Source organism: Lithobates pipiens, unplaced genomic scaffold, assembly GCF_037356315.1.
Source record: "Lithobates pipiens isolate NorthernLeopardFrog02 unplaced genomic scaffold, aLitPip1_a1.2 Scaffold_13, whole genome shotgun sequence".
Lineage (NCBI taxonomy): Eukaryota > Metazoa > Chordata > Amphibia > Anura > Ranidae > Lithobates > Lithobates pipiens.
In genome coordinates this window covers 161,970,968-161,998,802 of record NW_027507718.1, presented here as the reverse complement: position 1 = coordinate 161,998,802, position 27,835 = coordinate 161,970,968, and the positions used below count along the sequence as shown (strand labels likewise).

The following is a 27,835-nucleotide window of genomic DNA, read 5'->3' as shown; positions in this document are numbered from 1 at the left end:
AATACAAAACATCAATTACAAACAAGTGTGAAACTTATTGATCATAAACCACTAGAGTGATAGACAGCCTATCACCATACATTGATAAACATAAGACAATTGCAGAAAAAAATATAATTAAATAATAAAGTCCCAATTAGATGCTAGAGAACATATATCCACAGTCCATACAGTGATTCATTTAGTGATAAACTCCGTCTATATCCATATGCCAAAAAACGACTGAAATCTTCTACAAGATTGTGAAACGTCCCTTCACCAAGTATGGACACAGACAACACCCCAACCGTGAAGATAAAGTTGTCTTCTTACCAGATGGTGTTGACTACTTTACTTAAAAAGATAGTCAAATAAGCTTATGCAGGTGAATTCCCTGCTCACATGGAATAAGATGGATCTCTAATGGAAAAAACCTTCCTTCTCATAGATTCAGACGGGTCATAAAAAAGGAGAGCAAACAAAATCCATAGTGTAACACCGTTTAATTAAAAAAAAATTAAAAACATAAAGCCAAATGGTTACTTACATTTCCCGGTGCCCGACCTGGCACTGGGGCTGCTTGCTTAAATCAATCGTTTCGTGGTAGATGCGTAGTTCCTCGTTGTGTACGGCGTGCGTTCCACCGAAAAACAGCCGACAACCAAAACGTCCGGAACTGTACATACTGTATTGTATACGAACGTGACTAGGTACCGCCTCGACGTACGTTTCGCTTAACACGTCATCAGGAAGCATACCCAAGTCACAGGGTCAACGTTATTTTTCGAGATTTGAACAGTGTATGGCTGGTCTTGGGTCCAGGTAGATTCCAGGAACCAACACTGAAGGGATCCTTTTCAACGCTGTAAAAATGTTTACTTTTACATAACGGCTGTGTGACGGAACCGATCCCACACTCCGATTGAGTGCTTCCGTCTATATACCGCTTCCTAAGTCCTGGAACACAAGTCCAATGGATCTGGCTATAGGAACCCCCAAGAACTAGACGACGCCAGTCTTAGGAGGACATCAGGTATTACCTTTATTTGAGATCTCACACAAAATATATATACAGCAGGGTGACTAAAACCTAACCTAATTAGCATGAGTTTATTATCTAATCAGCACTCAGATTAGTTGACTGAGGGATAAGACTTTTCGGCTCCTGCTTACAATTTAATAAACATTACTATAAACATAAACAAAGGGTTAATTAGCACAAACAACGTTTATAATGTCCTTGGTGGATTATAGTGGGGTTCTCATTCACCCTGTGCCCCTTAAAATCCAGGGCCCATAATTGATCGGCAAGAGGCTCGCACTCAGTCCTCTCAAAAAGCCTGTGTCCTGGCTAGGTCTGTCACAGGCTGGTCACCAGGTGAAAAAAAAAAATGGCATCAGCCATGCTTATGGTATTACTACCAAGAAATTGGATGGAAATTAGTTTAATCGCCCACGCGGCCCATCATGAAATTCTTCTACCATAGTGGAACGTGTGCAGGAGCATATTGTGGGTGAAAGATGTATGGGGAGGGGGTTGTACACTGATGGAACATGTACAAAGGGGGCTAAAGTGACTAAATGTGTGTAGGGGTTATGGCTGGGGTGTTGCTATGGTAGAATGTTGCATAGTTACATAGTTCGCAAGGTTGAATAAAGAGGCCAGTCCATCTAGTTCAACCTTAGTGTCTTCAATTGTCCCTATCCCTGTACATTGCACACTCACATCGGTCCCTACCCTCAAGGAGCCCACAATCCAAGGTCCCATTCATATACTAGGGTCAATTTTGGACAGAAGCCAATTAACCTACCTTCATGTCTTTGAAGTGTGGGAGGAAACCGGAGTACCCGGAGGAAAACCACGCAGGCACAGGGAGAACATGCAGACTCCAGGCAGGTAGTGTCGTGGTTGGGATTTGAACCAGCGACCCTTCTTGCTGCTAGGTGAGAGTGCTAACCTCTACACCACTGTGCTGCCATGTGTGTAAGGGGGTACAGTGATGGAATAGATATGCATGGGGGATACAGGTACACAGGTGAGTAAGGTGACAAAATATGTGCAGAAGGATACAGTGATGGAATATATTTGTGTGGGGAGGGTACAGCCATGAAACAGTTGTGCAGGGGGTTGCAGTGATGGAACAGGTCTGAGGGTGCTGCAGTAGTGGTACAAATTTTTTAGGAGTGCAGTGGTGGAAGAAAGGTGAGGGTAGCTCAGAGGTGAGCAGTGTTGGATGAGGGGTGCAGCGGAGATGAGAGGAAAGATCTGGTTTCCATAAGCTGCACCCCACCGTAGACTGCCCAGTACAAAGCCTTGACCCATGGTCGACCCACCTACCTGGCTTCACTTAGATATTTAGAAGCTAAGTAAAAAGTTTGAGGAGGATTACCTGTACAACAGTGGTCATCAACCCTGTCCTCAGGGCCCACTAACAGGCCAGGTTTGCAAGATAACGGAAATAGATCACAGGTGATATCATTTGCTGCTCAGTGATTGCAGTATTCTAGTCTTTATCTCCCCGAGGTAATACATAAAACCTGGCTTGTTAGTGGGCCCTGAGTACAGGGTTGATGACCACTGCTGTACAAGATTCCTGTGCAGCATGAATGTAAAACTCCCTGGTTTCTGAAGGTGCAAGTTTGGGCCAGACAAGTGGTTCTCAACCTCAGTCCTTAAGTACCCTCAACGGGCCATGTTTTCAGGTTTTCCTTTACTTTGCACAGCTGCTTTAAATCCATGGCATTGTTAAGAGTTATTTTATCTAAGGAAAGTTCCCTAAACATAGCCCATTGGGGGTATTTGAGGACTGAGGTTAACCTCCCTAGCGGTAATCCCGAGTCTGGCTCGGGTTGGGATTTTAGTACCACGAGCGGTAACCCCGAGCCAGACTCGGGATCGCATCGCTGGATACAGGGAGAAGTTACTTACCTTGTCCCCTGGATCCAGCGATGTCCTCCGCGCTGTGTGATCAAGCTGTCCTCCGCTCGATTCACACAGTGCCCGAGTGCCGCCGAGCTCCGTTCCCTGCGACGTTACGGTGCACGGGAGCGGAGATTGGCGGCAAATTCAAAAAAGTAAAAACACACAAAACACACACAGTACTGTAATCTTACAAATTACAGCACTGTATTAAAAAATTACACACCCCCTTTGTCCCTAGTGGTCTGTGCAGTGCCCTGCATGCACTTTTATATTATAAATGCTGTTTTTTCTGCCTGGAATTTGCCAAAAACTGTCCCTTTATGTCAAGTGATTTTAGACCAACTAGAAAACAGCGATAATAAATTATAATCACTTGCAGAATTGAGCGATAGCGATTTGTGTAGAAATTCGTCATCAAACGCTAAATCTAATGACAGCGACAATTCTGAAAATGAGCAAATTTCAGTGTTTTTGGATTTGATTACATTATTGAATCTTTTTAATTATTATATTATAAACTTTATCATACACGGGATGTCTGCTAGACTCTGGTTTGAACAGATTTAAGAGAGTTATTCCTAAGAATTACAGGACTACAATATAAAACTCCAAATTTCCATGCAAAATAATTGTACCGCTTTCAGCACCTAAAACCAGAACTAATCATACCGCCAGGGAGGTTAAGAAACCACTGGGCTAGACTACACTGGGGCTGATCTGAGGTGTGAAGATACAGGCATTGGGGTGGTTCTGATGTCTGAAGGTGCAGGAATTGGGGCAGATCTGAGGTGTAAAGGGGCAGACAATGGGCTGATCTGAGGTCTAAAATATACACTCACCGGCCACTTTATTATATATGTGTGTGTGTATAATATATATATATATATATACTGTGTGTGTGTGTGTGTATTTAAAAACCTGTAAAAGTATTGACGTCTGCCTTTACATGCACTTGAACTTTAATAACATCCTAGTCCGTAGGGTTCAATATTAACTTGGCCCACCCTTTGCCACCATAACAGCTTCAAATCTTCTGGGAAGGCTGTCCACAACACACCGATTCATGCCACTGCCATGGCAAAACATTCCATTAGTTAATTTCACTATACCCTTCACCACAATTCCAGGTCAGTTGCATCCGCGACCCTCTAACCACCTTGACTCGTGTTAGCCTTTATTTCCTGTACCCATCACTTCAGTCCTTTTTACAGGTATTACTTTGCATGTTGTCATTCATATTCTCCTCAGGTTCGATAGTCACTTTGTGTCGAGTCATTCGTGCATCTTCTGTTATCTCGGTGTAGCTCCACAGTTGTTCGATGTCCGTTGCCTCAACGACGCAATGATCCACCAAAATAAATCATCATATCACGGTCTGATTAGCCACGTCATTAACAAAACCCCTTTGGTTCCACTCACCCTACAGGCCCACATAGCTCCAGACCAACTGTTCTCAAAACAGTTTTCCTTCGAAAGTCCACTCATGGTCTCGATTACTTAATTAAATCTTCACCTCACAATAAAGTTCCCCTTGCAGTCGCATAAACACATTTCAAAGGTACAGCAGATCTAGGTGGCAGGGGTGTGCCCCTCCCTGCTATGGCCAGGAAGGTTGAACTTTTCATGCTCCTCTTTGGCCATCTTTCAGCCTCACACACCATGTTGTCATCGCTGTCCGCCAGAGTGGCACACGGCCATGGCCATCCCTGACCCCGGCACAGTCCGGGTTCTGACAATCCCCACAGGTATGACAGGGAAGAGTTCCAGTATCTTCCCATCCCAGCTAGTCCAAGCCAGCATCAGGAAGGACATTTTGGACAGCAAGGGCACTAACCTTGCTTCCCTCCTCATTTCAGCCCACAACCTAGCAGAAAAGAAATCTTATTGACTAGGCCGAGTAGACAGCCTATGGTTTGGGCTTTACCTCACCTCACACCCCATTCCCTCACTAGCCACCTTCCTTATCCAAAGATTTTTCAGCAGGATTCCATAACGGCCTCATCACACTGCCCCACACTACTCACGAATGCAGGAATCTCTGGTCAGGGGCCACCGACGAACAGGCAGTAGATCAGCTATTACAGTCTGAACTTGACCGAGGCTTCATTATTGACGCCTTCGCTCAGCCCCCTTTCAACAACTGGAGAGTTAGCCCTATCGGGCTTGTCGAGGGCAAATTTTCAAATAACATTAGCTTGGTGTATGGCCTGTGTCTGCACCTCATTCTTCCCACATCCCGCGTTGAATTCCCTAATTCCTTCAGAGGAACTCTCCCCAAGATATGCTTCGGTAGACATGGCGGTTCAAGCCATTTTCAAAGTAGGCACAGGCACCTGGCTCTCTAAAGCCAATATATCACAAGCTTTTAAGCTTCTACCCATCCAACTGTCCGTCTGGTGCTGGCACGGCATTAAAAGACTCAACCTGGACCCCTGCTCCACGCAGGCCAGCCTTCCCCTCAACAAACTGACCTGCATCTGGTCAGTCCTTCAAGACTTTATCCAGGCACATGGGTGTACTAAAAAACAGCCTCAATCCCTCTTAGGGATGTTCAAACTTACAATGAGAATCATTCCCCAGGGACGATCTTTTGTTTCACGCCCCCTGGTCTTCCTTTCTCAGACACAGGACCCCGACCAATCCTTAGCTTACACACTAAGCACATACTAGCTTTCATCTTGTGTGGCCACAATCAGTTGGCCTTATCACACAACAGCACCTGACTATACGTAGCAGGCATCAAACACTTTCTGGCTTTGCAAGATCCTACAAAGCCATCCTTGTTCGCAACCCATGCTATCCAAGCCATCCTGCGCAGCATGCAGAAATAACAGCCCATAACCAATGCCAAGTGCTTGCCCATCACAAATACCATCTCCAAGCATTCACCAAACTTGCTCAGTAGATAACCCTAAACCAATAAAAAGCTACACCCCTACCTGAACGTTTCTGCCCCCTTATTTGGTATAGCGATCAGCAGACCAGACCAGAGCACACTTCAGGTCCATTTCATGCTGCAAGTCTTATGGCAAGTTTATAATTCAGCCAGAGGGTGTATATATATATATATATATATATATATGTGTGTGTGTGTGTGTATATGTATATATATATATATATATATATATATATAATGTGTGTGTGTGTATATGTATGTATTATACAAAACTGCTTCTATAAAAAAAACATAAATAACCCCCCCCGGCCCCCCCCCAACATCAGTGTAATACAGTTTGTCACTAATATTGTGCTCTACTTTCATTCACACAGCAATGGACACAAGTCAGTTAATGTCAACAGTTGGATGATGACAGGTACATTGTCTTTGATATAACATCTGTCATAGCAAACCTAATGTCCGCATGGAGCTCCCAGATCAGACCACCAAACCCTCTCTGGCAGATGTCAACTATATATACTGAAGCTACACAGTATATGGTAGTGGGGCATCCTGCACTGCTATAACTCCCTTCTCCATAAACAGACATGATCAGAGAAGAAAATGGAGAGAACAGAGGGAGCCCCAGGTTAGGATCTCTTGTAGGAGAGGATCCCGAGGATGTTTAGGAGATGGTAATCTGCCTGTTGGTTTCCTAATCCAGCACAGATTAGTGTGCAGTGCTGTCATTCCCTGTCCTCTAAGCACAATGTCACCATACCATCCAGTATTATCAAATCCCCCCCCCAATCCATCAATCCTCCCTGCAGGGGACAGATCAGATATCAGGCCCATCTTACATGGTCTGGCTTTCCATGGGCAGAGGATAGGCTCTAATCTCCCCTCTTAGATTGGGAGTAAATGTAGCCAGTTGAGAGGGCGACAGCCCATACAACTAGTTTAACATTACCAACTGCCTGGCTGCCCCTCCCCCTGCATGCCACACATTTAACACTAGCAGCCCCATCCAGATGTACTGTCCCGGGAATGCACAAAGCATCTTAACCCTTCACTGCCTGGGGGACTCTGCACTCCCCCCTCCTCCTCCTCCCCAGAGCCAGTACACTGCAGTGACGAGACCACAACACAAGTAGTCTGCTTAATCTTGCCTACTAGCAGCTTCAGTAATATGCTCTGCTCATGTCTCGTGTTCCATCCACCTTTGGATCAGATGAGTCGCTTAAAAAAACGGAAGTGATTAGTGGGTTCGATAAAATCACTGCTCTACGGACCCGCCAATCACTAACCACCACAGAACTCATAATGCCAGAGTGTGAGTGTTCGGAACGCAGAGCTCTGTGCTCTGAGCGCAGTCTAAAGGCCAGCAAATAGATCTTGCCCGCAAACCGCGTGATTGCGATGGCGTAATTCTTCCCATAGCACCTGTGTGTCCGGCGCACACACTTAAAAGCTAATTTTTTTTTTCCTATCAGTAGCTTTGAGGGCCCCCTATGAACGGACCGACACTGGTTTGCACAGGGATAAGGTGGTTCTTCATCTGTACTCCTTTTTTTTTTTTTTTTTTTTCCTTGCAATGGTGATGTTGGATTTCCATCTAAATGAGGACATTTCTTCCTTGTGTCCTCAGTCTTCACACCTCAATGGAGGCGTCTTTCCAATCTTTGCGCGCGGTCCAAGCGATTTGCTTGTGCTTATCCACCCTGGCTGCCTTCTGGTGGTCTGACTTTGTGCTTATGGATTGTTAAGGGAAAGGCCTCTTCTGCCACTATTTTCTGTTGGATCTGGCAGGGTATTGTTCGGGCATATAACACTAAGGGGCGAGAGCCGCCCTACCTTTTCCTTTATGGCACACTCCCCAATGCATCATGGGCATTCTGACATCAACAACCTGGTTGTCTGTGTACACATTTACTAAACTATTAAAGGTTGATGTGTTGGCTAGTTTTGGCCGCAAAGTTTTGCAGGTAGTTTAAGGTTTTTGGACGGCCCTTCAGGGTGGTTCGAGGTTTTGGCCTGTTCTCTCTAGTTTGTTTGCCCACCCCTCGTGGCATTGCTTTGGGATGTCCCTGTTTGATCAAGAATAAAGAGAAGATACGTCCATCAATGAAACGTTGAAACCAAACGTTTCTCTGTACGCTATCACTTTTAGAAAACTGTACTACCCCACTAGTGGTAGTCTCTTGTTTCCGGGTTGAATAGAGCAACTATGATCCCATTAGAGGAATCCCCGTCCTTTAAGGACCCGGCTGACAGGAAAGCGGAGGCTGTGGCACGCAGCATATTTTACTATGACGGCATTGCTTCCAGTCTCGGCCTCTGCCCTGGTGTTGCAGACCCTAAACTAAATGGACCAAGGTTTTGCACCAGGGTCTAGATAGTGAGCAGGTTTCCGCTGCTTATGTTGATTTAGCGGACCAGTTGGTCCATGGGCTACAGTATATTTGTGATGCAGCTCCTGTGCTGTCCAAGCTTTCTATTTAAGCAGTGGTGATTAGATGTGTGCTGTGGCTTGAAAATTGGTCAGCAGATCAAGCCTCTAAAAAAAAAAAAAAAAAAAAAAAAGCTCTCATTGATATTCCCTTTCAAGTCGACTGCCTGTTTGGGGCTACCCTGGATGACATCATTAAGGGTGTTACAGGGGGGAAAAATACCTTCCTGCCTCAATCTAGGAAAGGGAAGGAGCCTCGCTGCAGACGGGGGCCTTCCTTCTCAGTCTATAAGAAATTTTCGGGCTCCTGGGACTGCAGATAAAGGAAACAGATCTCTCAAGTCTTCCTTGGGAAGTTCCAAGCAATCTTGGTCTGGCAAGCCTAAAGCAAGCTTCTCCAGATCCACTGACAAGACTCCTGCAGCTTGAAGGTCTGCCCTCACCTGGTTTTCAGATTCATGGACCTCCTTCATGAGTGTCAATGGGGTCCACGAATTGAACCTTTTGGGGGTACCAAAGAAGGGGGACAGAATTTGTCCATTTCGGGGGGCCCTGTGTCTCCTTGTGTGGGTATGATTCCTGTAATGGTTCAGGTGATGTTTGAACTACCCAAGGTCCCCTCTAGCCCTGTCCAGGAAATTGGGCTACCTGGGTCTGACTGGTGTGAATGCTGACCAGGTTAGTAATTTTTCTTCTCAAATGTCGGCCCCTTCAACAGGTTCAGTTCAATGGGAAGTAACTGAGGATCGTGGCAATCTTGCGAGTTCCTCTGGTAGATGCAGCAGTCATCCTAGTGTCACTGCGGGGTCAATGCCTTCCTTTTCTGCGGTGCCTGCGAGGGCAAAAGTCTTCCGGTGACCGTCAACGTCCCTTAGAAGCTACCTCTTAAAGGGAACCAGATGTGTGAGGGCTGAGCTTCCATCCAGCTTTACAGTAACTGGTTTTAATGGCCTAGCCATTGAAAGCCAGGTACTGGGAGATAGAGGTCTGTCAGGATCAGTGATCCTTACTATGGTGAAGGCGAGGAAGTCCACTTCTAGTAAGATCGTGGAAAGCGTACAATTCTTGGTCTGAGTCGATTGGCGTTCATCCTCTATCCTTTTCTGTCGCTCAGATCTTGTCCGGTTTTCAACAGGGCGTTGAGCAGAAGTTGGCTTTGGGCACCATCAAAGGCCAGGTGTCTGCATTTGTAGTCTTCTTTCAGTGACCCCTAGCCACTCATGTTTTCGTTTGTACCTTCATTCAAGGAGTCTGGCATGTGGCTCCGCTGGTACAGTCTCTTTTGCAACCATGGGATTTAAACTTTGTGCCACCGGTTCACCAGAAACCTCCATTCGAGAATATTCGGGAGAGTCCCTTACCTATGTTTTCCCAGAAGGTGGCACTCCTGGTGGCTATTACCTCGGACTGAGGTTTCGGAGTTGGTGGCATTATCCTGTTGTAGTCCCTTTTTAGTACTCCATAGGGATAACATGGTTCTTCGTCCCTGTCCATCATCTTTTTGCCCAAGGTTGTCTCTGACTTCCATTTGAATGAGGACATTGTGTTACCGTCCTTGTGTCCCAAGCCGGCTCATCCCAAGGAATTTGCTTTGCATACCTTGGATGTGGTTTGTGCGATTCGGGTGTATCTGGCATCCACTGAGTCATTCCAGAGGTCACTCGCTTTTTTTGGTTACACAAGTACCAAGGAAAGGGCTGGCCTCTTCTTCGGCTACCATCTCCAGATGGATCAGACTGACTGACTCAGGCATATTCTATTAAGGGTCGTGTTGTTCCTTTCTCTGTCACGGTGCATAATACTTCTTGGGACTTCCGTTATCAGGCGTCAATATCACAGGTTTGCAAGGCGGCCATTTTGTCGTCAGTGCATACCTTCACTAAATTCTATAAAGTAGATATTTTGGCATCTACAGATGCTTCTTTTGGCTGCAAGGTTTTGCAGGCTGCTGTTTAAGAGGGGGGTTCCCTCATAAGGGGTGTTTTCTTTAAATATTTTTTATTTCAGGTGGGGCTCCTGTGACCCGGTTAAGGCTCCTGTGTCCTGGTTAGGACTCTTGTGGTTAGCCTTGGGTTATTTTGCCCACCCCTCATTTTTCTTTGGCACTGCTTTTGGACCTCCCAATGGTCGGGATTAAGGAGGCGCTGTGTCCGTCGATGAACGAAAGAGAAAATGTGATTTCTCTTATGTTCAGCGACCGACACACCTCCTCTCTGTAACAAATGGATTGTTAGCCTTATCACTAGGAGAATATTAGGCATAGTTGTAATACAAAACTCAGAACTCTTACTCCAGGGGGGAGGTCCCTTGGGTAACAACCCTCCCGTCTTCAGACAGACCTCCGTTTTATTTTGCCTAGTGAAGGAGGACCCTTATCCTTGTAGTCTCCCCAGTCCGGCCATCAAGTGTGTGCAGACCGCAGCTATGGCTCGGCGGGCCGCAACGAAACCTCAGCTGCAGAGGTGGTCGGTGAACTTTTATGCTCCGGGGCATACATATGACCCGGCTACTGATGTCTGCGTCACAGTATGCCAAGCCAGCAGCTACCCTGTACTGATCAGTGAGTAGTTCTGCAATGGCATGTCTCCCAGCTCTTCAGGATTGGGAGTACAGCTCTCCCTTCCTCGCTGGGGCTGAGCGGCTGGGCTGGCTAGCGGTGTCCTGGGTCCTGTGTGTTATGCTCCCGGAAGGTGCCTGTGAGGGTCTGGTGTGGCGCTGTGTCGCTATAATTTTTTTTTTCTGTACCTCATGGAGCTGCTGGCGGCCATTTTAGGTGTGGGCAAGGGCAGCATGCCTTCCTGGGCTTCAGCAGCCATTTTCCAAGTGATCTTCTATCAGGACACTGGTGGCCATTTTCTGGAAGCCTGAACACGCTCTGTGTTCTCTAGCAGCAGCATGGCTCATGTGCTCTCACAGCCATTTTCCGTGTTTCCTGTCTGTGTACTAGATGCCGGGCGACCTTTTTATTGAAGCCTGAGCACATTTCTAGAATGTTTTAGCACTCGTTCTGGCGGCTGCCACCGACACAGCTTTTGTTTCCTCTGCACTTGGGAGCACTCAGACTACAGGCACTACTTGTGGACAGCGCAGAACTTCTCAGGCTGGTGAGTCCAGCGGGAAAGAGCCCCTCAGTCAGCGGCAGCAAGGAGGGTGGGACTGTCACTGTCCTAAGTCCCCTTCGGGTGGCAGTCAGGGTAGGGTCAGCATGGCTTTAGAAACTGGTGTTTCTTCCCCCGAAATCCAGGCAATTGCAACCAGATCACCTGCGGACTGCTCAGTGCCCATGGACACCCTGACGGCGGTCCTCAATTTGTTTGTTTCCAAGATGGAGGCGGTGCGTGGGAAGAAAGGTGCAGTAAAGAGTCCCCTGCCCCCCGTCTTCTGGGGAGAGCTCTGACGCAGACTTGGGTCCTGCTGAGGCTGGTGACCCCTGCTCTGTCTTGTCAGATGACGCTGACCAGGACTGTTCGGACAGTGAAGATGAGTTCCCGTCCGGGTCCGGGCGCGACAAAGCACTTGTTGGAGCACTTATCACAGCTGTGCGTGATGCTCTGAAGATTCAGGAGCCAGCGGATCCCTCTGCTGATGTACCAGACCCTTTTGGGTCCCGCAAGCCAGCACGTTCACCTAAGGTGTTTCCGTATCTGACTTATTTTGACAAGTGCATTTACAAGGAATGGGGCTGCCCACAACGGACCTTTTCGGTCCCCAAATACATGGCGGTGCGTTACCCTTTTGAGGAGAGCCTTCTCAAAAAATGGTCGTCTCCTCCGGTCGTGGACCCCCCAGTATCCAGGTTAAATAAAGTAACCATGATCCCGGTTGAGGGGACTCCTGCATTCAAGGATCCCACGGACAAGAAGGTTGAGGCAGTGGCTCGTTCCTTGTTTACGGTGGTGGGGTCAGCTGTGCGACCATTACTAGCATCTGCACTTGTGTCGCAGACACTGAGTGGGCAAAACTTTTGCACCGCGAATTGGGAGGCTTCTACTGTCTGCTTGGAACTAGCAGATCAACTAGTCCAAGGCCTTAAGTACGTCTGTGATGCGGCCCTGGATACTCTCCCTCTGTTATCCAGGGCTTCAGTGTCAGCTGTGGTGCTGAGCTGCCTGATTTGGCTAAAATGCTGGTCTGCTGACCAGGCGTCCAAAAAAGCCCTGACGGATCTTCCCTTGGCGACCGGCTCTTTGGAGCCTCATTAGATTACATTATTAAAAATGCCACCAGTGGTAAGGGTACTCTACTTCCACAGGCCAGGAAGGCTAAGGAGCCACGCCGTAGGCAAGGACCCTCTTTTTCCGCTCACAAACGGCTTTTTCATCCGCCCGGAACTTCAACAAAACATCCACGGATGGTCAAAAACGTCCCTGGAACCGCAAGCCTAACGCCTGCAAATAAAAGTGCTACCGCATGAAGGTTTGCCCACACCAATGTCTTGGGTGAGGGGTCGCCTTCAGGAGTTTGCAGCCCGGTGGTCCTCCCGGTTATCCAACCAATGGGTCTGTGATCTGATTTCCATAGGCTACAAGATAGTTTCTCTCTTGGCTGCTAAACAGATTCTTCTCCCTCCAGCATAACCGTATCCCCGGCTTGCCGGGAGGCCCTCTTGGGGGCGGTAAGGGATTTCCTGAATTGCGGGGTCCCAGAATTGGAACACTTCCAGGGATTCTACTCAAATCTGTTCTGTGGTTCCCAAGAAGGAAGGGGTAGGTCCGATCTTGGACCTAAAAGCCCTCAATCACTTTGTAAAAGTGCAGAGGTTCAGAATGGAATCAGTTCGCTCAGTAGTCGCTGCACTCCATCAAGGGGACACCCTGGCGTCCTTGGACATCCAGGTTGCGTACCTGCATATACCCATATGCCTTCGGCATCAAAAGTTTCTGAGGTTTGCAGTCGGGGAAGCCCACTACCAGTTTGTGACTCTTCCCTTTGGTCTGGCTTCAGTGGGGCACACCAGACGTAGATCTTCTGGCCTCCCGTATCAATCGGAAGGTGCCAAGATTCATGTCCAGTACAAGAGATCCGTGGGCCGACACGTCAGACGCGCTTGTGGCTCTGTAGGATCAGTACCAGCTGATCTACGCCTTTCCTTCACTGAAACTGTTACCCTGTCTGCTTCGCAGAGTGGAAGCTGAGGGGATCCCAGTGATGCTGGTTGCCCCAGATTGGCCTCAGCATCCCTGGTATGCAGACCTGGTGTGTCTAGTGGCAGACGCTCCCTGGCGACTGCCGCTGTGAGAGGACCTTCTGTCTCAAGGTCCGATTCTCCATCCTGCTTTACCATCGCTGGCTTTAACGGCATGGCTATTGAGCCAGGTGTTGAACAGGGGTCGGTCGGACTCGGTGATCCCGACTATGTTGAGAGCACGGAAATCTTCTCGGAAGATATACCATTGTACCTGAAAGGCCTACCTCTCCTCCATGTGTGAGGAGAAAGGATGGCATCTGCGCTCCTTTTCCATATCCAGGATCTTGCTGTTAATTCAGCAAGGAGTAGACCAGAAATTGACATTAAGACAATTAAAGGGCAAATTTCAGCATTGGCTGTCTTTTTTCAGTGACCCCTGGCATCTCACTCCTTAGTGAGTACCTTCGTTCAGGGGGTACGACATGTAGCCCCTCCGGTGCGTCCACCGTTACCACCTTGGGATTTGAACCTGGTGGTGTCGGCGCTTTAAAAACCGCTATTTGAAAATATCAGGGAGATTCCCCTGTTGACTTTCCCAGAAAAGAAAGTGGTCTTCCTAGTGGCTATCACATCAGCCAGGAGGGTTTCAGAACTGATGGCCTTGTCTTGCAAGTTGCCCTATATGTTTATCCACAAGGATAAGGTGGTGTTGCGTCCGCAACCATCTTTTCTACCGAAAGTGGTCTCGGCTTTTCATATCAATGAGGACATTCTATTGCCATCTCTGTGTCCTAAGCCGAAGCACCCTAAGGAGGTGGCCCTTCACGCTTTGGATGTGGTTCGGGCTCTTAAGGTGTATCTCTCTGCCACGGCTCCCATTTGGAAGTCAGACTGTTTCTTTCGGTGGCTGGTCCAAAGAAAGGCATGACAGTCTCGTTGGCCACCATTTCCAAGTGGATCAGACAGATTGTAGTACAAGCCGACACCTTGAAGGGACAGTTGCCCCCCTTTTCAGTCATGGCTCACTCTACAAGGGCAATTGGAACATCTTGGGCCTTCTGACACCAAGCGTCTGCCGCTCAGATGTGTAAAGAAGAGACCTGGTCTTCTGTTCATACGTTTATTAAGTTCTACAAGGTAGACGTCAGTGCATCGGCGGATGCTTGTTTTGGCCGCAAAGTTTTTTGCAGGTGGCCGTGTAGTTGCAATTGAATATGCAATATATATTTTCTGTTTTTCCTGGTTTTTCGATGAAAACACAGTACTGTTTTGTTAATGCACTGTTGCATTATTTCCGCAGTTTGGTGCGGTTTTGGGTGATCACTCCTGTTGAGGATACCCGAATTTTTGTGGTGGTTTTTCCACAAACTGTTGTTTTTTATGGGTAAAGTTTCACTAGTTCCCACTTGTCATGGTGGATGAAGTTTTGTGCTGTTTTCCCACCTCTCGTTTGGCACTGCTTGGGGATGTCCCATTTGTTACAGAGAGGAGCTGTCGGTCAGTGAATATAAGAGAAAATATGATTTTTTTTTTTTTGTACTCCCCGTAAAATCCTTTTTGTTATATGCTTGTTGACGTACTGAGGTCTGTCTGCAGACGGGAGGGTTGTTACCCAAGGGACCGCCCCCCTGGGTGTTGTATTACAACTATGCCTAGTATTCTCCTAGTGATAAGGCTAACAACCCATTTGTTACAGAGAGGAGCTGTGTCGGTCGGTGAATTACAGAGAAAAGGATTTTACGGTGAGTACAAAAAAATCATATTTTTTGTACTCGCTGTAAAATCCATATCTCTGAGTTTGACGGACACAGTGCCCACCCCTTTATGAAGTTTTTGATACTTCTATTACTGCTTGCTACTAAACTGAATAAATAGTCCAGGGAGAGGGTTATATACTGACTGAGGACAGCCCATGGGCCTAGCCAGTAGTTTTGTTCTGCCTAGTCGTCCTGCAAAGGCAATATAACCCAATGGTCAAGATTAAGGAGGCGCTGTGTCTGTCGATTAACTCGGAGAAATGAATTTTACGGTGAGTACAAAAATCACATTTTTCTGTTACCGTAAAATAACAAACAATTTATTCAATGAACCGTTCTGAGTTCATTGACTGACACAGCACTCTCCCCTCTATGAAGTTTTCATTTTGACACTGATTTTCACTAACTAGCTTGCCTATAGCAGAGAGTGGGTGATAAGATCTTTCAATATTCAACAGCTTCTTCACTAGTTCTCCATAACTTAGTGCTCAGAGTCAATCAAAGCTGCACTTATGCACATTTGCAGACCTGTAACACAGGGAGGTTGTTTCTGAGGACTTGCCACAGAGTACCTCCATTACCTACAGAAGTGCAGGCTGGACATAGCCAACAGCATAATGTTCTTTTCATCTTCAGCGATGCAGGATTAGATATTTTTAAATACAAGTTCAATAAAGGACTTCACAGCAACAGTAGGATCCCAGCCACCTCTGAAATGTATGCATCTTGCTGATGTCTGCAAAGAAAAGACCAAGTCGTTTAGGGAAAAAAAGCACACCCAATATAACAGATTAGTGGATTTGTAAGTATATTGGGTGTGGTTTTGTTTTTTCCCTAACAACTTGGTCTCTTCTTTGCAGACATCTGAGTTCTCGCATCTCCTGATGACGCAAGCGATGACTCGCAAAACATGTTGAGATTTGTGCAAGAGCCTTTTTGCCATCTACCATTTGTGATGTGGAAAATTCATGTAACGGTTTTATATGTACAGTGAGGGAAAGACTTATTTGATCCCCCTGCTGATTTTGTTGGTTTGCCCACTGACAAAGAAATAATTGATCTATAATTTTAATGTTTTGTTTATTTTAACAATAACAAGCAAAATAACAATATCTAGGAAAACGCATTTCAAAAAGTTATAAATTGATTTGCATTTTAATAGGGAATCAAATCCTTATTTCACACATCAGCAAGATTTCTGGCTCCCAAGTGTCTTCTATACATGTAACAAGCTGAGATTAGGTGCACTCTCTTAAAGGGAGTGCTCCTAATATCAGCTTGTTACTTGTATAAAAGACACCTATCCACAGAAGCAATCAGATTCCAATCTCTCCACCATGGACAACAGCAAAGAGCTGTCCAAGGATGTCAGGGACAAGATTGTAGACCTACACAAGGCTGGAATGGGCTACAAGACCATCGCCAAGCAGCTTGGTAAGAGGGTTACAACATTTGGTGTGATTATTCGCAAATGGAAGAAACACAATAATTGTCAACCTTCCTCGGTCTGGGTCTCCCTGCAAGATCTCACCTCGTGGCGTTTCAATCATAAAAAAGGTGAGGAATCAGCCCAGGACTACACGAGAGAATCTTCTCAATGATCTCAAGGCAGTTGGGACCATAGTCTCCAAGAAAACAATTGATGTTTAGTATAGTGTTTGATGTACACTATGCCGTGAAGGACTGAAATCCTGCAGCTCCCTCAAGGTCCCCCTACTCAAGAAAGCACATGTACAGGCCCATCTAGACTTTGCTAATGAACTTTTGAATGATTCAGAGGAGAACTGGGAGAAACTGTGTTGTCAGATGAGAGCAAAATCAAGCTTTTTGGCTGCAAATCAACTTGCCATGTTTGGAGGAGGAGGAATGCTGCCTACGACTCCAAGAACACCAGCCCCACCATCATAAAAATCCCCACCATCATAAAAAAGAAATGTAAATTTCTCAAGCCTACAACTAGGGACCAGGTTTACTAAGCTTTACAAAGTGTGAAAATTCTTGCTTCTGCAAATACCAGAAGAAAACAGTGTCCTATGATTAAGAAATTCAATTTTTTTTTGTTTACCTGTAAAATTTTCTTTAAAGATTCTTACCACAATTAATGCCTAGCGTGCATGGGCATAACTTGTCTCAGCCCCATAGAGAATACAATAAAAACAGTCAAGATTCCCAAGGGACTTTGTGAGACATTTGAAGATCAAAAAAATTCAAATTTTTTATAAAGTAGACATAATAAAAAAACTCCCAATGAAGTATACAACTTATTCTTAGATGAACATGCATGTACAGTGAGGGAAAAAAGTATTTGATCCCCTGCTGATTTTGTATGTTTGCCCACTGACAATGAAATGATCAGTCTATAATTTTAATGGTAGGTTTATTTTAACAGTGAGTGAGAGAACAAAAATATCCAGAAAAACGCATTTCAGAAAAGTTATAAATTGATTCACAAAACATGACTTTGTACTGGTGGCAAAAACCTTACTGGCAATCACAGGAGGTGAGATGTTTCTTGTAGTTGGCCACCAGGTTTGCGCACATCTCAGGAGGGATTTTGTTCCACTCTTCTTTGCAGATCCTCTCCAATTTAAGGTTTAGAGGCCAACATATGGCAACTTGAACCTTCAGCTCCCTTCACATATTTTTTATGGGATTAAGGTCTGGAGACTGGCTAGGCCACTCCAGGACCTTAATGTGATTCTTCTCGAGCTACTCCTTTGTTGCCTTGGCTGTGTGTTTTGGGTGATTGTCATGCCCCAGCTGAAGGAAGGAGGCTCTCACCCAAGATTTGACTGTACATGGCCCTGTCCATCGTCCCTTTGATGTGGGAAAGTTGTCCTGTCCCCCAAAGCATAATGTCTGTATGTATGATGGTGGGGAAGGTGTTCTTGGAGTCGTAGGCAGCATTCCTCCTCCTCCAAACATGGCGAGTTGATTTGCAGCCAAAAAGCTTGATTTTGCTCTCATCTGACAATACAGTTTCTCCCACTTCTCTGAATCATTCAAAAGTTCATTAGCAAAGTCTAGATGGGCCTGTACATGTGCTTTCTTGAGTAGGGGGACCTTGAGGGCGCTGCAGGATATCAGTCCTTCATGGCATAGTGTTTCCACCTGAATGCCGGGTTGGCACGTGAATGGGGGAAGTACGGGTGCTGCAGAAGTGGTGGGCTACCAATTAGGATTGGCGAATTCTGGAGGAAGGACATTATGGGCACAACGGGCCTGTCTGTGTCTTGGTGGCAGCGGGGCACTACTTGAGTTTGCCACTTCGCCAGCTTGAACTGCCCTTATGGGACTCGCCACGTTACCACGTATTACTGCAGTGCTGGTTTGACTACAACCAGGGTGTACTAGGCTGTGTGTTCTTGCCAGTTCACCAGAAGGAATAGCGGCACTAGTGCTTCTCTGCTCCATATGAGCCCTGCGGTTCTTGCACCTCAACAGCCGAAGATCATCGGGGTCTTGGTACGCCTGACCTTGGCAGGGACCATAACTCCTTCATCAGAGCTATCTGTCATGGAGCTGCTGCCGTCTACAGAAACAGTCATGCCCAAAAACATGTAGACCTCTTCACTAGTGTACCTTCGATTTGCCATTTTGGGCTCTAAATTTACTTATACACTAGTGAAACTCACAGGTAAAACTGCTGGCCAAAAAAAAAAAAACTGTTAGAGATCACAGGGATCAGGCCTGACTCTGTGAATGCTGCAGCTATGTGTTTTGTAAGTGACAGTGATCAATACTGCACTTGGGTGGGCTGGGCGGAGGGGAAAAACGTAGGTGCTAGCAGGCATCTGGGCTGATCCCACTAACACTGTTTTTGTGAACCCTAAACTGCTGGGGACGCTAGTATAGATATGATCAGATATTGATCCGTTCAGATACTATACCACTAAGGGAAGTGTATGCTGCATGCGTGGTGGTTAGCGGTACTGGCACTAACCTGGCGCTGCCTGGGCCGACGCAGACCCTATCTCACACTAAAACCAAACTGATATCACCCGCCAGGCGATCAGGGAGCTATACCTTTATTGGGTAATAAACAGCAGGTATAAAAAACAAATTAAGTAACCAGCGTCACCCTTATACAGTGATCACTAGTGAAAGGGTTAACTAGGGGGCAATCAGGAGGTTAAAACCTTTATTAAATAGTATATGGAAGTACCTGACGCTATAAAAAAAAACTGACAGCGAACCTAAATACCTTCCTGGCTAACGAGCGTCACCTGTGACACTAATACAGCGATCAGAAAATAGATCACTTGATGACACTGGAGGCGGGGTGATCAAGGGGTTAAATTTTTATTAGGGGGGTACCCTAGAACTAAAGGGGCCTAGCACTAACTGCCCTAACACTTAATAAAAGTCACAAATGACACCAATGCAGTAATCAGTAAAAAAAAAAAAAAAAAACAGCTATTGGTGTCGCTGTGACAGGGGGTGATTTGTGTGCCTGCGTGTTCTACTGTTAGTGTAGTGTTGGTGCAAACTTGGATGTCCTCTCTCGGGCACCGGAACAAAAAGCTGCATGATGTGAGATGACATTTTCTTTGCTTCTGTTTACATTATGGAAGCTTCTCATTCGTCAGGAGCAATTGCGAGGGGGTTGGCCATGAATCTGTGGCCTTCCCCTCAGCACGGATCGCTCCTGGAGCGATTCCAACCGCCGCAGGCACCACCTGCTGTGAGGCAGGGACATAATGGTACACCCATATGCCTGTCAGTGCCATTCTGCTGACGTACATCGGTATGCCGCGGTCAGCAACTGGTTAAGGAAAAAAGTATACACTTGGTGCAAGATAAGTTGACTGCTAAAAAAAAAAAAAAGAGAGAGAGAAACTGTTTACAGTCCTATCCAAAAAGACCATTCAAGAAAAACTGACAATTTTCTAAGCATAGACGTACATGTGTTATTGTCCATTTGTCTTAGCCACTGTCTCATTTCTGTTTTACAGATACTGACCTCATACTATGCACAATGAACGTTAACTTGAGCGAACAGCCCCTTCCCAAGCTGGGAATTTCAAGAGGATCAAACTGATTTTTCATCAGAATGTTTTAAAGCTTTCTGGTTAATTGTATAGTATATTAAAAGTGGACATACATTTGACGTCAAATGTGAGGAGTTTTTTAATATGCATCCTAATAACCTTATGTCTCAAAGCACAAATAAAAAAAATAAAATAAAACTCAGAGTGGAGCTTCAGTCATTTCTTGATCTTTTCATCTATTAAATCTTCTGCCCTGGTTTTAACTTTGGATAGTAAAATAGTTTTGCCTTTAGTTATACTTTAAAGTGGTTGTAAGCTCTTTTGTGTGACTTCTACCTATAGGTAAGCCTAGAATAAGGCTTACCTATAGGTAGTGGAAATATCTCCTAAACGTGCGCCGTTTAGGATATATTTCACTTGTAGTGCGCCAATGTCGCCATCAGTGCATGCGATGTAAGGAAAAACGGTCAACCGTGACGTTTCTTCAACCAGCATGTCCTGCGACTCCGGCCAGTCACAGAGCCGGAGTCCGTGGCCCCGGAAGGAAGAGGGGTGAAGATGGACGTGGCCTGCTCAGGGGATTTTGCAGGTAAGTGTCATATAATGGGCTAGTATGTGATGCATTATGCTTTTTATTTGCAGGCCTTGCAGGGAGCAAAAGAGGAAGTAAAACCCAATGGGGTTTACTTCCTCTTTAACCACTTCAATACAGGGCATTTATACACCTTCCTTACCAGACCAATTTGTAGCTTTCAGCGCTCACACTTTGAATGCCAGTTACTCAATCATGCAACACTGTACCCAAACAAAATGTTATTTTTTCTCAAGTCATCTTCCAGGACGGCACACCTGAGAGATGAGAGGCTCCTCCCTACAGGAAACACAATCAATCGACAGCTGTTTTAAGTCCCCACCCTTCCCCTTGATCCTCAGTTTTTTGATTGTGTTTCTCCCTACACAGCGAAACTGTTTTTTTTTTTTCCAAATGACCCGAAGCCTGGGGCTGGTGGTCTCGCCCTGGGAGCCGGACCACAAGCTTGGGAAGCCTCTGGGTCTGGTAGGATATTCTTGTCCTTCCTGGGGGGTTCCCCTATCTTTTTCTCGGGGGGGCAACAGAAATTGGAAGAGCCCCCCTGAGAGCTGAAGGACCCTGGGTAAAGTGGTGTACCCAGAACTTCAGGGGCCATTATTCTGTCTCCCCTCCTTACCTTACAACAAGCACCCGCATCATTTTCAAACTTCGGAAAAATGGTGGCGGCGTTCTTACCCAGGAGGGAAGGCTGAGAGTCAGTAGGAGCAGGCGCCCACATCCTCCTTTCGCTAGAGCGAGGAGGCACCAGTTTACTACGGTTGATGTCTGCCTTAACCACCTCAGATGGGAATGAGGAACGGAAGGCATTCCCCCCCCCCCCCCTCCCCATGTGTATCTACTGACTGGTACAGTGCAGGACACAGCCTAACATTGTACCTCCCTATGGGGACAGCAGTTGGGGGGGGGGGGGGTGCACTTTGGTGGCTATCCTCCTTGCGTGTGGACCATAAGGATGGAAAAGCAAGCCCGCTGGCTGTGGCAAAAAAGGGGAAGACGACAACGGTGAGTACTTTCCTTTGCCTTGGGAATTTAGCTGCAAAATCCCCAATTCCAGCCAGAGGGTTTCTGGGCATTTGAGAAAATCTCCCCTGGGGTCTGGATTCATATAGCCCTTAAGCTTCTGCTAAAACCACCAGCCGCAGCTCCTTCTTACTTCAGAGAAGCTGTATGGTGGACAGGTGGTGCAGAGGAACGAGTGTGCCTAAACCACCTCAGATGGGAAAGGGGTAGGTAGGCCATTGCTCCCCCTTCCCCGTGTATATACTGACTGGTGCAGTGCAGAACCTGGGGTCGGGATACCAATAGCCCAGACGCCACTGCTAAAACCACCAGCCACAGCTCCCTCTTACAGCAGAGACACTGTGGTTATCGCAGCAGTAGGTTGCCAGCCTGTCCCTACATGCCCAGTTGTGGTACATTATTAGGGATGAATATAGCGTACAGAGGGGACCTGGTAGATACAAAGTTACGTACAGACCAGGTATACCACTGAACAAGTTATTAATTGGGCAGTGGTTGGTGGATTCAGAAGCTCCCCTGGTCAGCAGGTGCACTAGGTTACCGGCCCTATTAGCCCAGCTGCTAGGAATCTGAAATAGCTTCATGATGCTTAAAAGCTGACCTAACATTCAAGGATGGGCAGGGAACAAGCTTCTGTGTGGCACAGTAGGGGTTCCCTTGTGACAGATCCTCCTTTTGGGGGTTGCTTGCTATAGGTAACTTTCATAAGCTCCAACCTCCCACTCCACCTTTACACTGTAGTTATATTATAGTGTAGGAGGTAAGAAGAAACGTTTTTGTTGGTTTGGGCTACAATCCACTCAGTGGCATATCTAAAGGCGATTCACCATAGATCGCTTCCTACATCCTTTTAATTGAGGATTTTCTGTGCAAACCTATGCAAGAGCTACATAATTGCTTGTTTGAAGCCTGCAAGTAGCTATTTACCCCCAGGCTAAATTGGTAACCACCTCTTCTCATTGAGACTTTAGTTGCTAATCAGCACCCACCTGGGTATGAGCTGGCTAGCATTTGCTCAGTCTATGGAGGTAAGGTAGGACAACTACTATAGTAGGGTGTCCAACCATTTTAGGATTTGTTCCTTCACTGGTGGTGAAGGTTTAGTATCTACAGCCCAGGCAATGCCTATGAAATAAATTGCCTTTTGGTTATTTCATAAAGGGATAGACCATGACTCCTCATTGGCTGCACACCAGTAGACCTCAGTAGTGAAGGTTTGTCCTTGCTGGGATGTTTTTGTGGCACAGCAGAAATACACATTGAGATTTGTGACATCTCTGCTCATAAGGGCTATATTGCTGTACATCAGAAATGTGCTGCACTGAAGCTTGTTTGCTGTCCTTTATATCCTAAAGGTACTGCTTTGTTTGGCTACAGATCAGAAAAATACAACAGTGAAGGTGGTCTGTACTTTCTGGTTTTGTGCTGCACAGCAGAAATGCACATCATTGAGTTTGGTGACATCCCTGCTCATAATGGTTATATTGCTGCACATCAGACATACACAAGATTGAGGTCTGTCTGTGGGGCTTTGTGTCCTGTATTATTGCTTTGTTGGTTACTTATCAGAAAGGCAGCAGTGAAGTCTGATGGTCCTGATTTAAGTGGTGTTGTGCTGATTCAGACGGCAATGGCTGCCGAGTTTAAACATGCAATTTGACATGTTGAGTTGCATGACAAATAATTTCAATATGGATGTGCTATCTCTATTCAGAGTGTTTTATTGTTGCACATCAGACATATACAGGATTAAGGTCTGTGGGATTTTGTGTCCTGTATTACTGCCTTATCAGAAAGGCAGCAGTGAAAATTGATGGTTCGAATTTGTTGGGCTACATAGCAGAAATACAAATTGAACCCCTGCCAGGTGTAGTACATATACTGCCTTTGGTAATCTGTGTAGCACCACAAAGTGGTGTCGTGCTGATTTTAGCCATGCAATTTGACATGTTGAGTCGCAAGGCCAAATCGCTTCAATATGGATGTGCTATCTCTATTCAGAATTGGTATATTGTTGCACATCAGACATATACAAGTTTGAAGGTTGATTGTCCTTTATGTCTTGCATATACTGCCTTATTGGCTGCATATCAGAAAGGACACAGCAGTGAAGGTTGCTTGTCTTTTTCTGATTTTGTTTTTGCTGCTCAGCTGAGAGACACATTGAGGATGGTGGCATCTCTGCTCAGTATTGGTATATTGCTACACATCAGACATACACAAAGATTGAATGCTTGTATCCTGTATGTCCTATATTTACTGCCTTATCGTTTGTATATCAGGCACAGCAGTGAGCAGTGTTTCTCATTGATCTACCTTTCTGCATCTTAGGGATACACAGCAGCGGATTGTTGGCTGCACTCCTCCAGGGAGTCACAGCATTGGGGACCCCTTACTTGTTCGACCTGAAAATTGCTATTTTTTTCCCTGCGACCTGTGTAATCTTGAGGTCTATGGATCCAGGAATCCGGGACTGCTGGAGTCGCACAGACACAAATGGTACCCCTCTGATATTAATAATACATGTATCACCTTTTGTATTTCAGCCTTCTTTTCCATGGAGGGGCCAGGAGTTCAGGCTGCAGATGCACATGTCAGAAAACCTCGACCCCTTACATTCAGGGATGCCAGAACCATTTCCTAGGGTTGAAGCCCTGTAGGGTTATGGGACACTGGAGGAAGGGGATAATGAATTGCCCTGTTTAGTAAGAACTTGGAGAGTTCTGTTCAGAGGAGTATTAGGGCCTGAGGCTGAAGTATAAAGATGTATACCCGATCGAATAGGTTTCGGCTCGGTGCATGGCCTTCATTTCGCCCTTTTAGCAAAACTAAACTAGACGTAGCAATATGGGTAGTCTACTCCTGCGCTAGGGACTTTAATCTCCTGAAGTAGGCTCTCAGGCGTAAGTGAAGGAACAAAAAAGGTTGTCTGTCAGGGCCCCCCCCTTTTTTGCAGTTTTATTTCCCTGAACAGGGTAGTGTTAAGACAGGCCCTCTTATTGATTATTGTAGTGTCCTTGTCTTACACAGGTCTCCGATTTATCTTTTTAGTGGTTCTAAGTAGCACCTACAGGCACAATAGGTCATGGTTGTTAGATGTGTGAGATAGGCAACATTGCTAACCTACTAGTTTAACATGTTTTCTGATTCGATCTTTAAGAGCCCATTTCACCTAGATACTGCATCCGAAGCGGAAAAGGCAGGGACATCGGTGGAGCAGACCTGCAGATCAGCCACATGATCCAGCTAAGATACCTTCATCAAGCATATGAGCATATGGAGTGGAGGTAAAGCTCACTGCAGAACCAAGGTTCGCCAAGAAGGTCTTGCAGTGGCCCCACCCTGAGGTAGGCCTGAGGTACTTGTTTATCCTCTCAGGTGTGCCGTCCTGGAAGATGACTTGAGAAAGGTACCAGTTACTTACTGGTAGCTGTCTTTCTGGGAAATCTTCCAGGATGGCAGGCCTACTTCCCGCCCGTTGGAGGGAAAATTGTAGAACACTAGATGGTGAGTGACTATGAGGAATGATTTCCCTTGTGAACCGGGTTCAGGAGTTACTTCTCTACAAACTGAGGATCAAGGGGAAGGGTGGGGACTTAAAACAGCTGTCGATTGTGTTTCCTGTAGGGAGGAGCCTCTCATCTCTCAGGTGTGCCGTCCTGAAAGATTTCCCAGAAAGACAGCTACCAGTAAGTAACTGATACCTTTCATACAAATAAAGCTTTCTTTTGGTGGTATTTAATCACCACTGGGTTTTTTATTTTTTGCGACATAAGTGAAAAAAGAGGGAAAATTTTGAAAAAAAAACACATTTTTTTTAGTTTCTATGATAAAATTTTGCAAATAAGTAATTTTTGTTAATAAATTTGGGCCAAAATTTATACGGCTACATCTCTTTGGTAAAAATAAACCAAATTAGTGGATATTTTTTAGTCTCTTTGAAAGTTAGAGTCTACAAGGTATGGTGCAAATCATTGAAAATTGATCACACCTGATGTACTGACCGCCTATCTCATTTCTTGAGGCTCTGAAATGTCAGGAAAGTACAAATACCCCCCAAATTACTCCTTTTTGAAAAGTAGACAGTCCAATGTATTTAGTAAGAGGCATGGTGAGTTTTTTGAAGTTGTCATTTTTTTCCCAGAATTCTTTTTTTTACAAAATCGTCATAAGTTATTTCTCATACACAGCATATGCATACTTCCAATTACACCCCAAAATACATTCTGCAACTCTTCCCGAGTATGGCGATACCACATGTGTGGGACTTTTACACAGGCTGGCCACACAGAGAGGTTCAACATGCAGGGAGCACCGTAAGGGGTTCTAGGAGTATAAATCTAATTTCCTAACGACCTATTACATTTGTGAAGGCCCTGGAGACCCAGGACAGTAGAATTACTCGGATGGGCTGGGACAGGTACTCGGATGGGCTGGGACAGGTACTCGGATGGGCTGGGGCAGGTACTCGGATGGGCAGGGACAGGTACTCGGATGGGCAGGGACAGGTACTCGGATGGGCTGGGACAGGTACTCGGATGGGCTGGGACAGGTACTCGGATGGGCTGGGACAGGTACTCGGATGGGCTGGGACAGGTACTCGGATGGGCTGGGACAGGTACTCGGATGGGCTGGGACTGGTACTCGGATGGGCTGGGACTGGTACTCGGATGGGCTGGGACTGGTACTCGGGTGGGCTGTGACAGGTACTCTGGTACTCGGATGGGCTGTGATAGGTACTCTGGTACTCGGATGGGCTGTGATAGGTACTCTGGTACTCGGATGGGCTGTGATGGGTACTCTGGTACTCGGATGGGCTGGGACTGGTACTCGGATGGGCTGGGACTGGTACTCGGGTGGGCTGGGACTGGTACTCGGGTGGGCTGGGACTGGTACTCGGATGGGCTGGGACTGGTACTCGGATGGGCTGGGACTGGTACTCGGATGGGCTGGGACTGGTACACGGATGGGCTGGGACTGGTACTCGGATGGGCTGGGACTGGTACTCGGATGGGCTGGGACTGGTACTCGGATGGGCTGGGACTGGTACTCGGATGGGCTGGGACTGGTACTCGGATGGGCTGGGACTGGTACTCGGATGGGCTGGGACTGGTACTCGGGTGGGCTGGGACTGGTACTCGGGTGGGCTGGGACTGGTACTCGGGTGGGCTGGGACTGGTACTCGGGTGGGCTGGGACTGGTACTCGGGTGGGCTGGGACTGGTACTCGGGTGGGCTGGGACAGGTACTCGGGTGGGCTGGGACAGGTATTCGGGTGGGCTGGGACAGGTACTCGGGTGGGCTGGGACAGGTACTCGGGTGGGCTGGGAAAGGTACTCGGGTGGGCTGGGACAGGTACTCGGGTGGGCTGGGACAGGTACTCGGGTGGGCTGGGACAGGTACTCGGGTGGGCTGGGACAGGTACTCTGGTGGGCTGGGACAGGTACTCTGGTACTCGGATGGGCTGTGATAGGTACTCTGGTACTCGGATGGGCTGTGATAGGTACTCTGGTACTCGGATGGGCTGTGATGGGTACTCTGGTACTCGGATGGGCTGTGATGGGTACTCTGGTACTCGGATGGGCTGTGATGGGTACTCTGGTACTCGGATGGGCTGGGACTGGTACTCGGATGGGCTGGGACTGGTACTCGGGTGGGCTGGGACTGGTACTCGGATGGGCTGGGACTGGTACTCGGATGGGCTGGGACTGGTACTCGGATGGGCTGGGACTGGTACTCGGATGGGCTGGGACTGGTACTCGGATGGGCTGGGACTGGTACTCGGATGGGCTGGGACTGGTACTCGGGTGGGCTGGGACTGGTACTCGGGTGGGCTGGGACTGGTACTCGGGTGGGCTGGGACTGGTACTCGGGTGGGCTGGGACTGGTACTCGGGTGGGCTGGGACTGGTACTCGGCTACTTGGATGGGCTGGGACAGGTACTCGGGTGGGCTGGGACAGGTACTCGGGTGGGCTGGGACAGGTACTCGGGTGGGCTGGGACAGGTACTCGGGTGGGCTGGGAAAGGTACTCGGGTGGGCTGGGAAAGGTACTCGGGTGGGCTGGGACAGGTACTCGGGTGGGCTGGGACAGGTACTCGGGTGGGCTGGGACAGGTAC

The 27,835-nt window shown here is 47.0% G+C and overlaps 1 protein-coding gene across 4 annotated transcripts in view; it reads left to right on the top strand.

Annotated features, from left to right (window-relative positions):
• Positions 1-20,303, top strand: part of CHAF1A (chromatin assembly factor 1 subunit A) — a 623,099-nt gene extending 602,796 nt beyond the window's left edge. For all 4 annotated transcript variants that reach the window (XM_077475776.1, XM_077475775.1, XM_077475778.1 and 1 more), the window contains one exon: positions 20,070-20,303. In XM_077475776.1, the coding sequence (XP_077331902.1) occupies positions 20,070-20,076 (7 nt within the window). In that variant the 3' untranslated portion in view covers positions 20,077-20,303. The remainder of the gene's footprint in view (positions 1-20,069) is intronic.
• Positions 20,304-27,835: the final 7,532 nt, after the last annotated feature.